This window comes from Bos taurus, chromosome 13, assembly GCF_002263795.3.
Source record: "Bos taurus isolate L1 Dominette 01449 registration number 42190680 breed Hereford chromosome 13, ARS-UCD2.0, whole genome shotgun sequence".
NCBI lineage: Eukaryota > Metazoa > Chordata > Mammalia > Artiodactyla > Bovidae > Bos > Bos taurus.
Window position 1 is genome coordinate 65,084,958 of NC_037340.1, and position 13,317 is coordinate 65,098,274.

Below are 13,317 nucleotides of genomic sequence, written 5' to 3' on the forward strand. Positions count from 1 at the left end.
TATTTGCCAAATCTCTTCCCTTCCTAAACAATTATGCTTATTTTAGAAAGTTAGGAGTAGCTCCAACAATGTAAATAATCCATCAGTTCACACCAAATCTGTTCCTAAAATCTTTCAAGCCTAAAATTTGGTAAGAGAGGGGTCTGGAAGCTTAAACCAGAATTCACAAGAACTAGCCTCTCTAGGTAAGAACCTGCAGTGAACACTTGTTAAAACAGCCCTGTAACTTGGGCCTTTGTGGGGAAGCCTGCGCCCACAAGGTAGGCTAATGGAACAAGTTGAGGGCAGTATTGTTACAGCAGCAGCCAGTTAAATCAGCACTTAGTTACAGTCACCTATTTGCCTGCACGACCCACAGCCACAAAGAAGATTGTACCACTGTCCTCTATCCGCTGAGGTAGGAAAACAAGCTCAAATTCTAGCCAATGAGAGGTACAGGCGAATTTGGAACCAGGCTGCCGAGTCCTCACTGCATAGGCTCCAACCAAACAAAGGAAAACCATGTGGGGCTCTGGGGAACGCGCAGGAAAAAAATACCCAGATGTGGAGACCCATAGCCAACACATAATGATCCTACAAAAGCCAACGAAGGCCAAGTAATAAGAAACAAAGGCTTTATTCTCATAGGCCCCCCAATTGGTTTCACAACTAACCATAGAGGGTGGAAATAGGTTCGGGAAAATAAACACGAGAAAGGACGGACGGAAAGGACACACGAGATTGCAAGAACTGCCAAAACTCATTTTTCATTATCCCGTATTGGGGAGCCAAGCTCACGGTCCCGGACCCGATCATGGCTCCAGTCCAGAGTGCCTGACTCGGGTCGCCCGCAGCTCCGCCGCTCAGCCAGTGATGCGCACGTCGGTGCGGCGGCGAAGCCGCCGGGCCCGCGCCGCCTCGGGCAAGATGGCGAGCAGCTGCTCTTGCACTAGCATCTCCACGATCTGCTCCTTTGTGCGGATGTCGGGGCGCAGCCACTGGCGGGAGAGCTCCCGAAGCTGTCGGAACGCCTCCCGTGGGCCTGCAGCGTCCTGGTAGCGGAACTGCCGGAATCGCTGGCGGAAAGTCTCTGGGCCAGGCCGGGAGCCGCCAGGACCTGGAGGGGAGCGCGGAGAGGCTTCGGCAACCGGCGCAGGGCCCTGGGGTGCGGGTCCGATAGGCAAGTCTAGGGCGGCGGAGCCCGCCGCAGGAGGCTTAACATTCGCTTCGGGGACCGTGGCGCTGGGATTGGAGGAGTCGGGGATAGATGGGGCTTCAGGAGTCGAGGAGGAGCCCGCAGGGTCACCCTCCGTGCCTGAGCTCGGGCCGGCTCCTTCTTCTTTCCCCGAGGGTGGCGCGGAGCTTCCGGCTGGAGCCAAGCTTTGCTCGGTAGCCGCCATGACTCCGGCTCCACGCGTCGCTCTTTGTCCAGCCGTTGTTGGCTCAGCTCTGCGTCTGCAAGGGGGCGGGGCAAAGGGGACTTCCTCTACAGGGCGGAGCGCGCGACCCTGAGGGAGGCGGGCGGAGGGCGTGCCGAGCTTACCAGCGCCGGCGAAGCGCCTGGGGCGGCCGGAAGTGGGCGTGCCCGCTGCCTTCTCTATGATGAGCTCTGCGCACAGAAGTCCGGAAGCCGGGTCTGGGCTCCCGGAAGCGGCGCCCCCTCGCGTTCGCACGTCGGGTCTGGAGGTGGCGGGGCCTGCGGGGCTGCAGACCAATCTTAGCTCGCCACGGCTGGCTCCGGATGGTGGCGCCTTGGAGGACGTGTTCGAAGAGAAGTCCGAGGAGGAGGAGTCGGAGGAGGAGGAGGAGGAGGAGCCGGAGGAGGGGTCGGAGGAGGAGCAGGTGCCGAAGCCACCGCCCAAGCCGGAGGAGGCGCGCAAAAGCGTCTTGGCCCGCCTTGATCGCTTCAGCTTGCAGGTGACCTGTGTCCGCCCCTGCAAGCGCGCCTGTGTACTTGGCCCTGATTAGGATGGTGGCGAGCCGAGGACTCGCGCGGGCTGGCGCCCGGCTGGTGGCAGGACAACGGGACGGTGGTCAGGCACTGGGGAGGGCCCAACTCGGGAAAGTTTTCTGGCTCAGTCGAAAGAGAAGGGCAGTACACTCACCTGGTTGTGGGTGGATGACGTGTGCAAGGTTCTCTACACATGTAGTAATAAAAGTTGGCCGTCTTATGGCGCAGAGTAAATGCCCAAGAACTCTGTTATTATTATGCCTGTCTTCTGAAACCAAGAGACAGGTGGCTCTGTGGGTTCTGCTATTAACTTTAGGATTACTAATGCGTAGCCTCATATAGGGAGAAGGCAATGGCACCCCACTGCAGTACTCTTGCCTGGGAAGTCCCATGGACGGAGGAGCCTGGTAGGCTGAAGTCCATGGGGTCGTGAAGAGTCGGACAGGACTGAGCGACTTCACTTTCACTTTTCACTTTCATGCATTGGAGAAGGAAATGGCAACCCACTCCAGCGTTCTTGCCTGGAGAATCCCAGGGACGGGGGAGCCTGGGAGGAGGCCATCTATGGGGTCGCACAGAGTTGGACACGACTGAAGTGACTTAGCAGCAGCAGCAGCAGCTTCATATAGTGGCCTCTAGCCACGTGTTTACGAGCCCTTAAAGTGTGGCAAGTCGGAATTAGGATGTGCTGACATGTGAAATACACACAGGACTTAGTATGAAAAGAAAGTAATGTAAAATATCTCAATAATTTTTTATATTGGTTACATGTTAGATTGATAATACTTTGCATATATTGGGTCAAATAAAATATATTGTTAAAATCCATGTCTGTCATTTTACTTTTAAATTGTGGATGCCAGAAAAATTTGCATTCCATACATGGTTTTCATTATATATTCGTTGAACAGTAAAAGCATGCTACCATGTGGGAGTCAGGCTGCCTTGGTGAAATCCCTGCAGGGTTTATTTGCCAGAGTTGTTGAGAGGATTAAATAGTAAAGACTTTGGGAAAAAGTGAAAGTGTTAGTCACTCAGTGGTGTCCAGCTCTTTGCGACCCCATGGACTGTAGCCTGCCAGGCTTCTATGTCCATGGAGTTTTTCAGGCAAGAATACTGGAGTGGGGTGCCATTCCCTTCCCTGGGGGATCTTCCAGACCCAGGGACCGAACCTGGGTCTCCTGCATTGCAGGCAGATTCTTTACTGTCTGAGCCACAGGTAAAGAAAAATCTTTTTAAATGTTTGTCTTCATTAAGTAAATTGCTGTCTCTGAGCTCTAGCTTCATAATCTGTAAAATGTGGATGTACTAGAACCTACTTCATTAGGAAGGAGAATTCAATGAGATGATGTAGGTAAAAGCATGTAGCTCTGACTGCACTTAGGTAAGTGATAGTATATTCTGTTTGACAGCTGGCTCTCAAATATGTTTTGTATGCCCATTTTAGGGCTTCCCTGGTGGCTCAGAGGTCAAATAATTGGCCTACAATGCGGGAGATCCGTTGGTTAGGTTAGGGTTCAATCCCTGAATTGGGAAGATCCCCTGGAGGAGGGCATGGTAACCCACTCCAGTATTCTTGCCTGGAGAATCCCCATGGACAGAGGAGCCTGGTGGGCTATAGTCCACGAGGTTGCAAAGAGTTGGACATGACTGAGCGACTAGGCACACACAAGCAAACTCACATGCCCATTTAAAGGCTTCCCAGATGGCTCAGTGGTAAAGAATCCACCTTCCAGTGCATGAGACACAGGAGATCAGCATTTGATCCCTGAAGAGGGAAGATTGCCTGGAGAAGGAAATGGCAACCCACTCCAATATTCTTGCTTGGAAAATTCCAGGGACAGAAGAACCTGGTGGGCTACAGTTCATGGGGTCACAGGAGTCAGACACGACTACATGCACACAATCATGCCCATTTTACAGACAAGAAAACAGAAAGACAGAGGTCCTTTATGAAAGGTTTTATATAACCCTTGTAGTTCCTTTGATTTCTGCGCAGAAGGAGTTGGCCTCTTTGACAACCATCAACACGCCAGTGGCCCTGGTACAAAACTTGCCTATCCCATAGGATGTGCTCTTGTAGTTGAGTTAAAGTAGATCCTCACAGAACAGTGTTCACAGCCTGAAAACCCTGAAATTCGTCTTCACAATGAATCTTTAATGTTTTAGCGAGAGCCAGTCTCCTTCCTTTAGACAAGGTACTCTTTTCCAGTCAACCTTAGTCCCCACCACTCCCTCTCGTTCTTTGAAGTAGAATGTTGTTTCATGTTACATTAACATTCAGAATAGTTGATTTACTATTGCTCTCAGGTGGTTGCTTTCCTAAAAGCTGATATTTTTCTGTCTTTTCAGCAGTGGGAAAAACAGGGGTCTAGGGTTTGTTATACCTACCAGCTTCAAACCTCTACTTCCTCTGCCACGACCCTTGGCGGCTGGGTTTGCTGCCCTGAGTGAACCAATAGTCCTGTTTCCTGTGTGGTAACAGGCAGTGGGTATCCAAGGCTAAGACGCCTGTTGTGAGGATGAGAGGTCCTGGAAAGCCTTCACTGGGAAGGGGACCTTTAAACCTAGACTCAAGAAGAAAAAGGATGGAATTAGGGGTGTTCCAGGCAGATGGCCCTGTGTGGACTAAGGCATAGAGTGAATGGGAGTGAAGCTTTGTGGAAACTAGGCTGAGGAGTGATAGTCATGAGAAACTAGTCTTGAGAAGTGATAACAGGTTGGACGATCAATTAGAGATTGAATCCTAAAGAGCCTGAAATTCCATGTTGAAAAATTGAATCCTTGTCCTCTTGCAGAAGGGAACGAACTTGTGGTAGTGGGAATTCCAAATGTTAGAGTTCTAGCCCATTTCTTTCATCCCTCTTGGAACCACAGAATATTAGAGATGGAAGGAGAGATCTCAGAGATCTACTAGAATTGTGGACCCTTAGAATGGCAGGGACCTTGGAGATTAAATCCAAAAATCAGATTCAGTTATTCTAAACTTTTAATGGGTCAATGAGCCCCCAAAATCTATTTTTTAAAAAAGTTATAGTATCTCTTCCTAGAAGAAGGATGTACTTATATACTTCTGCATACAATTTCAGGTAATTTCAGATTTCCATGAACCCATCCAGAGGACTGAGGTTATTTTTAAAATGTATATTTACATGTATTCTCTTCTCTTAAATTTTGCAGGTCAATAAGTCAAGATACCAAGAAGCAAAGGATTGGTTCAAAATCAAAAACCTAGTAAGTGTTTCTCAGAGGACAGAATTCTTTTGACTTCCTAGTCCAATGCTGTTATCATATTAGGCATTTTTATTAGCATTGAATGGTTGGAAAGCATCACCGAGTCAATGAACATGAACTTGGGCAAACCCCAGGAGATAGTAACAGAGAGGCCTAGTGTGCTGCGGTCCAGGGGGTCGCAAAGAGTTGGACATGACTTGGTGGCTGAACAACAATTAGCATTAGGTTGGGAGCGCATAGAAATGGATCATAAATCATTCATTTTGTATCACTTAGCTTCCAACACAAGGCCCGACTCCCAGCTGACACTCAGTAAGTGTTGATTAGAGGACAAGCAGTGGATTGCAGACCATCTCTGTGAAGAGAGAGCTCCAATATGATTTCCTGTCTCTTTTAGAGACTGGTGTCTTTTGATGGCACACAGTTTGGGGCTTTTGGAACAGAAGCCTGGATACCTTTTTTTTTTTTTTTTAAAGCATTTTATTTGGAAATAATCATAGAGTTGTAAAAAATTGCAAAAAGAGTGCAGACTTCACTCAGTTTTCCCCAATGGTAACATTTTGTATACCCATAGTACAATATAGTTGTACAAAACCAGAGAGTTGACATTGACATAATCATTATTCAGTGTTCGCCAGTTTTATATGCACTCATTTGTATATGTGTGGAGGCCTGTGCAGTTTTGTCCTATATATAAATTCATGTAACTGTTCTACCATCAATATCTAGAAATGTTTGATCACCACAAAGATCCCTCATGCTGCTGCTTTATAATCATGCCCATTCCTCTCCCATACCCCGTATTCCCAACCATAGGTAACACTAATCTGTTCTTCGTCTCTTTAATTTTTTTCATTTCAAAATGTTATATAAATGGAGTCATGTAGTATGTAACTTTTGGGGACTGGGTTTTTTTTGTTTTTTTTTTAATTCAGAATAATTCTCTGGAGATTCATGCCTCAGAGCAACTGAGCTTGTGAGCCACAACTACTGAAGCCCATGCAACTAGAGCCTCTGCTCTGCAACAGGAAGTTCAGTTCAGTCACTCAGTCGTGTCCGACTCTTTGCGACCCCGTGAATCACAGCACGCCAGGCCTCCCTGTCCATCACCATCTCCTGGAGTTCACTCAGACTCACGTCCATCAAGTCAGTGATGCCATCCAGCCATCTCATCCTCTGTCGTCCCCTTCTCCTCCTGCCCCCAACCCCTCCCAGCATCAGAGTCTTTTCCAATGAGTCAACTCTTCGCATGAGGTGGCCAAAGTACTGGAGTTTCAGCTTTAGCATCATTCCTTCCAAAGAAATCCCAGGGCTGATCTCCTTCAGAATGGACTGGTCAGATCTCCTTCAGAATGGACTGGTCAGATCTCCTTGCAATCCAAGGGACTCTCAAGAGTCTTCTCCAACACCACAGTTCAAAAGCATCAATTCTTTGGCGCTCAGCTTTCTTCACAGTCCAACTCTCACATCCATACATGACCACAGGAAAAACCATAGCCTTGACTAGACAGACCTTTGTTGGCAAAGTAATGTCTCGGCTTTTGAATATGCTATCTAGGTTGGTCATAACTTTTCTTCCAAGGAGTAAGCATCTTTTAATTTCATGGCTGCAGTCACCATCTGCAGTGATTTTGGAGCCCCCCAAAATAAAGTCTGACACTGTTTCCACTGTTTCCCCATCTATTTCCCATGAAGTGATGGGACCAGATGCCATGATCTTTGTTTTCTGAATGTTGAGTTGTAAGCCAACTTTTTCACTCTCCTCTTTCACCTTCGTCAAGAGGCTTTTTAGTTCCTCTTCACTTTCTGCCATAAGGGTGGTGTCATCTGCATATCTGAGGTTATTGATATTTCTCCCGGCAATCTTGATTCCAGTTTATGCTTCTTCCAGCCCAGCGTTTCTCATGATGTACTCTGCATATAAGTTAAATAAGCAGGGTGACAATATACAGCCTTGACGTACTCCTTTTCCTGTTTGGAACCAGTCTGCTGTTCCATGTCCAGTTCTAACTGTTGCTTCCTGACCTACATACAAATTTCTCAGAGGCAGATTAGGTGGTCTGATGTTTTTCTGGAACTCTCTTGCTTTTTTGATGATCCAGCGAATGTTGGCGATTTGGTCTCTGGTTCTTCTGCCTTTTCTAAAACCAGCTTGAACATCAGGAAGTTCACGATTCATGTATTGCTGAAGCCTGGCTTGGAGAATTTTGAGCATTACTTTACTAGCATGTGAGATAAGTGCAATTGTGTGGTAGTTTGAGCATTCTTTGGCATTGCCTTTCTTTGGGATTGGAATGAAAACTGACATTTTCCAGTCCTGTGGCCACTGCTGAGTTTTCCAAATTTGCTGGCATATCGAGTGTAGCACTTTCACAGGATCATCTTTCAGGATTTGGAATAGCTCAACTGGAATTCCATCACCTCCACTAGCCTTGTTCGTAGTGATGCTTTCTAAGGCCCACTTGACTTCATATTCCAGGATATCTGGCTCTAGGTGAGTGATCACCATCATGATTATCTGGGTCATCAAGATCTCTTTTGTACAGTTCTGTGTATTCTTGCCACCTCTTCTTAATATCTTCTGCTTCTGTTAAGTCCATACCATTTCTGTCCTTTATCGAGCCCATCTTTGCATGAAATGTTCCCTTGGTATCTCAAATTTTCTTGAAGAGATCTCTAGTCTTTCCCATTCTGTTGTTTTCCTTTGTTTCTTTGCATTGATTGCTGAGGAAGGCTTTCTTATCCCTTCTTGCTATTCTTTGGAACTCTGCATTCAGATGCTTATATCTTGCCTTTTCTCCTTTGCTTTTCACTTCTCTTCTTTTCACAGCTATTTGTAAGGCCTCCCCAGACAGCCGTTTTGCTTTTTTGCATTTCTTTTCCATGGGGATGGTCTTGATCCCTGTCTCCTGTACAATGTCACGAACCTCAGTCCATAGTTCGTCAGGCACTCTATCTATTAGATCTAGGCCCTTAAATATATTTCTCACTTCCACTGTATAATCATAAGGGATTTGATTTAGGTCATACCTGAATGGTCTAGTGGTTTTCCCTACTTTCTTCAATTTCAGTCTGAATTTGGCAATAAGGAGTTCATGATCTGAGCCACAGTCAGCTCCTGGTCTTGTTTTGTTGACTGTATAGAGCTTCTCCATCTTTGGCTGCAAAGAATATAATCAATCTGATTTCGGTGTTGACCATCTGGTGATGTCCATGTGTAGAGTCTTCTCTTGTGTTGTTGGAAGAGGGTGTTTGCTATGACCAGTGCATTTTCTTGGCAAAATTCTATTAGTCTTTGCCCCACTTCATTCCATATTCCAAGGCCAAATTTGCCTGTTACTGCAAGTGTTTCTTGACTTCCTACTTTTGCATTCCAGTCCCCTATAATGAAAAGGACATCTTTTTTGGATGTTAGTTCTAAAAGCTCTTGTAGGTCTTCATAGAACCGTTCAACTTCAGCTTCTTCAGCATTACTGATTGGGGCATAGACTTGGATTACTGTGATATTGAATGGTTTGCCATGGAAACGAACAGAGATCATTCTGTTGTTTTTGAGATTGCATCCAAGTACTGCGTTTCGAACTCTTTTGTTGACCTTGATGGCTACTCCATTTCTTCTGAGGGATTCCTGCCCGCAGTAGTAGATATAACGGTCATCTGAGTTAAATTCACCCATTCCAGTCCATTTTAGTTCGCTGATTCCTAGAATGTCGATGTTCACTCTTGCCATCTCTTGTTTTACCACTTCCAATTTGCCTTGATTCATGGACCTGACGTTCCAGGTTCCTATGCAATATTGCTCTTTACAGCATCTGCAACAGGAAAAAACCCCACAATTAGAGAGTAGCCCCCACTCTCTGCAAATAGAAAAAGCCTGTGTCAGCAATGAAGACCCAGCGCAGCCAAAAAAATAGTAAATAAAAGTAACGTGTACATGTCAAAAATAAAATAAATACATATATATATATATATATAAAAGATAAGTTATCAGTGGACAAGAAATTCAGATTTTCAACAAAATTTAGATTTAGTAATTCTATTTCACTTACATTACACCACATACTACATATATTATTCCAGGGGCCCAGCTGTGCTTGTGGTGAAGAGAAAACAGGTTCAGCTAATGTGGTTTGAATAAAAAGCTCCTAGGTTGTTCTGTGCATCTGTGTATATTTAGTTTTTTATTATGAAGTCCAAGAGGTTTGCTCTGGTCTCCTACCGACTATTAACTTCTTTTTGCTAACCTTTTTTTTTTTATGATCTATGTTTGATCTTGAGATGCAGATCTATTTTATCTTTTGATGTTTTGCTGAACTGGAGAAGATTACTGATTTAGACCCTAGGTATGTAATTATTTTGTAATTAACTCTTGTTTTTAGGGATTCTCATTCTTGATGAACCAGTGTAAATTCAGAAGCCTACATACTTCATTATCTGTTTGCTTCTTTCTTCTTTCACCGATCTGTATGCAATCCTCCTAGTTCCCAGTTTTAATGAAACTGTTTTCACTGTGGTGCTCTACCAGTAGCTCTGTATTCCTTATTATACTTGACTGATTTTAGTACTTAAAATACTGATTCATTCATTTGAATAGATTATTTATATTAATGTCTTATATATATATATATATATATATATGATTTTATTTGTTGCTTTTTTGAACTTATTTTGGCTGTGCTAGGTCTTCATTGCTGCTCAGGCTTTTCTCTGGTTGCGGTGAGCAGGGGCGACTGTAGTTTCGGTGTGTGGGCTTCTCTCTGCGGTGGCTTCTCTTGTTGCCGAGCGCGGGCTCTAAGGACACGGGGGCTTCGGTAGTTGTGGTTCCCAGACTCTAGAGTGCCGGCTCGGTAGTTGTGGCACATGGGCTTAGTTGCTCTGCAGCATGTGGGATCTTCCCAGACCCGGGATTGAACCCGTGTCTCCTGCATTGGCAGGCGGATTCTTTACCACTGAACCAACGGGGAAGCCCTATATTAATGTCTTTAAATATGCTTAGACATCTGTTTCTTGGTTTATCGGGTATAAAGGGTAACAAGATTTACAACTATAAAAGTTGAAGAAACCCATGTACTCAGCCCTCCTACTTTCTCACCCTCTGTATATCTGTACTGTTTGGCTATATTATTCCTTGGTTCCCTTTTAATTACTCATTTCCAGCTCCTTCCCTTGCTTTTTGCAATCTTATCCTCTGTATTCAGCAAGGCTCGTTTCCTTTTTGATGTTTCTGAAATGACCTTCACTTGTAAGGTGCTTTTTTAAAAAAAGTACTTCATTTCCTAAGCTCTGCCAATGCCATCTCCTCCAGTTGCTTCATCATCTCTGCTTTGAACTATTGCGTCTTCGCTTTGATCTCTTGCTTTAAAATTCATTAAGCCCTTTGAGTCCTTTGTTTTTCATGATTATCATCTGTTTCATGTTAATTTTTTTCTGGTGAGTGCCTTTCATTTAACATTTTGTTTTTCTTGTTCCCTGCCTCCATTTCCAGTTTTTCTGTAATATATTTATATAGATCTGATGCTGTTTGTTTATTTTATCTGTTTACTGTAACTCCCCTTTAAATGAAGTGAGTTCTTCCTGGTCAAGATCTTTGTTGGAGTTGTGCATGGAGAAGGAACTAGAGTAGAATTATAGGCTGGCAGGAAGTCTTTTAAAGTCATTACTGAAACTCCTTAGGACATGAGTTTTGTGTGAGTGAATTGGTTTAGTTTTTCCTCATGCTGGCAGATGGAGCTTGACAGCTGCAAGGTTGCAGAACTAGCATGTCTGTGTCTGTGTGTTTCCCTGGTCAGCTCACGTGCCTTGCTTTTCCTTGGTGCCAGTAGTATCAGGAAAGCTCTCAGAGCCAGCTCTTTCATCACGGCCCCAGTGTTCAAGAGCAGATGGTGTTGGTTCTGCCTTCAAGATGCAGGACCTCTAGAGCACTCTAAACTCTGCCAGCTCTCTCTCCGAGACCTCAGTCCCAGGCCTCCTCTATTGACTTCAATTCTCCGTGTCTTCTTGGTACTTGCCATTTCTTCATTAAGGAGATGAGTTCCCACTCTGAACACCTTTGCCAGAGGGCTTTTCCTGCCACTAGATTGCTCGGCCCAGAATGCTGGTGAGTGAATGCTGGCTTAAAACTCAACATTCAGGAAATTAAGATCATGGCATCCGGTCCCATCATTTCATGGGAAATAGATGGGGAAACAATGGAAACAGTGAGAAACTTTATGTTCTTGGGCTCCAAAATCACTGCAGATGGTGACTGCAGCCATGAAATTAAAAGACGCTTGCTCCTTGGAAGAAAAGCTATGACCAACCTAGACAGCATGCTAAAAAGCAGAGACAGTACTTTGCCAACAAAGGTCCATCTAGTCAAGGCTATGGTTTTTCCAATGATCATGTATGGATGTGAGAGTTGGACTGTGAAGAAAGCTGAGCACCAAAGAATTGATGCTTTTAAACTGTGGTGTTGGAGAAGACTCTTGAGAGTCCCTTGGACTGTAAGGAGATCCAACCAATTGATCCTAAAGGAAGTCAGTCCTGAATATTCATTGGAAGGACTGATGCTGAAGTTGAAACTCCTATACTTTGGCCACCTGATGCGAAGAACTGACTCATTCAAAAGACCCTGATGCTGGGAAAGATTGAAGGTGGAAGGAAAAGAGGACAACAGAGAATGAGATGGTTGGATGGCATCACCGACTCAATGGACATGAGTTTCAGTCAACTCCGGGAGTTGGTGATGGATAGGGAAGCCTGGCATGCTGCAGTCCATGGGATCGAAAAGAGCTGGACACGACTGAGTGACTGAACTGAACTGAATGCCTTTACGAGCAGCCCTCAACCAGTGAGACAGCTTTGAGGTGTAGGGAAGCAAAATTTGCCACCCCAAAATGTGTCTCTTTGGCATTAAGATTAATCTGATTATTTTTAAGAAACAGAAACCTCAGGAACCTTTCTTTTTACCCCCACTCCCACCACCACCCCCTTAGCTGCCTAGAAAATTTAGATAAAGGACCTGGAATAGAGCTAATACCAGAGATACCTTCAAAGAATATGAACTGAGTGTGGTGGAGGAAACTCAAAGGACTTTAGCAATCAGAATCTATTGCATGTGCCATTGTTACCCAGTCCAAACTCACTTTGCTCACTGCACGAGAGGCCAGTGAATCCCAGGGACGAGGTGTTGAGGCAAGGAATACGAAAGCTGGCTGACGGAGAAGATGACAAATTCATACCTCAAAATAACCATCTTTTGGGGGGCCTGGATGTCAGGTTCTTTTATGGGTCAGAGATGGGGGTAGCTGAGGAAACAAAGTAAAAGACCATTGAATTCTTGCAAATATTTATCTCCTAGCCTGGCAAGCCTCAGGCAGGGGGGATATGTTCGTTTCTTTTCCTTACAGTCATTCACAGGTGGGCAGGGTCAGATCTCCCTGTGAACTGAAGAAAGGCACTTTAGTGTAAGGGTCATGCAGAGGGGGCAGGGTTCTCTGAGGCAGGCCATTATGTGTGATGATAACAAAATGGGCAAAAACAAGAGTTAAAGTAAAAATTAACCCTCCCTGGTTACACCATTGTGTGTGCAAGGCTGGCAAACGTGTTTATCAAACATTTGTTTTTTTCTATCTCCATATGAAATTGTCTTTCTTTTCAAGTCCCAAATCACAACCCCCAGCATCTTCTTTTTAAAAATTAATTATTATTAATTTATTTGTCTGTGGTGGATCTTAGTTGTGGCATGCAGGATCTTTCAGTAGCGGCGTGCAGACACTTACTTGTGGCATGTGGGATCTAGTTTCCTGACCAGGGATCACACTCTGGTCCCCTGCATTGGGAGCGTGGTGTCTTAGCCCCTGGGCCAGCAGGGAAGCCCCCCTAACATCCTCTTTTGTTTTTAGCCAAAGAAGCTGAAATTTAAAGTGAGGATTTTGGCCATTTTGGCAAATTACTCAGTTTTCCTGGGTTTCTTCCAAGAATACATGTTATTAAACTTTTGTGTAATTTTCTCTTGTTAATCTGTCTCATATCAGTTTAATTTTTAGACCAGCCAGAAGAACCTAGAAAGGCAGAGGGAAATTTCTTCCTCTTGAGAGAGGCATGTTCTGTGCAGGCTTGCTAAGGTCCCCAGCACATTGGAGCACTAGATACCGAGTGACGTGCTCATTAAT

General features: G+C 45.0%; 2 protein-coding genes across 3 annotated transcripts in view; one reads left to right on the plus strand and one right to left on the minus strand.

The window, feature by feature from the left end:
- Window positions 1-597: 597 nt before the first annotated feature.
- SCAND1 (SCAN domain containing 1) lies at window positions 598-1,430 on the minus strand. The gene is given in 1 exon segment (NM_001079591.1): window positions 598-1,430. A coding segment is annotated over 1 exon segment (537 nt). The 5' UTR covers window positions 1,380-1,430; the 3' UTR covers window positions 598-842.
- A 51-nt stretch (window positions 1,431-1,481) lies between these two features.
- The window catches only part of CNBD2 (cyclic nucleotide binding domain containing 2), a 62,239-nt gene continuing 50,403 nt past the window's right edge, over window positions 1,482-13,317 (plus strand). For both annotated transcript variants that reach the window (XM_059892855.1, XM_059892856.1), the window contains exons 1-2: window positions 1,482-1,896; window positions 5,111-5,164. In XM_059892855.1, coding sequence (XP_059748838.1) covers window positions 1,579-1,896; window positions 5,111-5,164 — 372 coding nt within the window. In that variant the 5' untranslated portion in view covers window positions 1,482-1,578. The remainder of the gene's footprint in view (window positions 1,897-5,110; window positions 5,165-13,317) is intronic.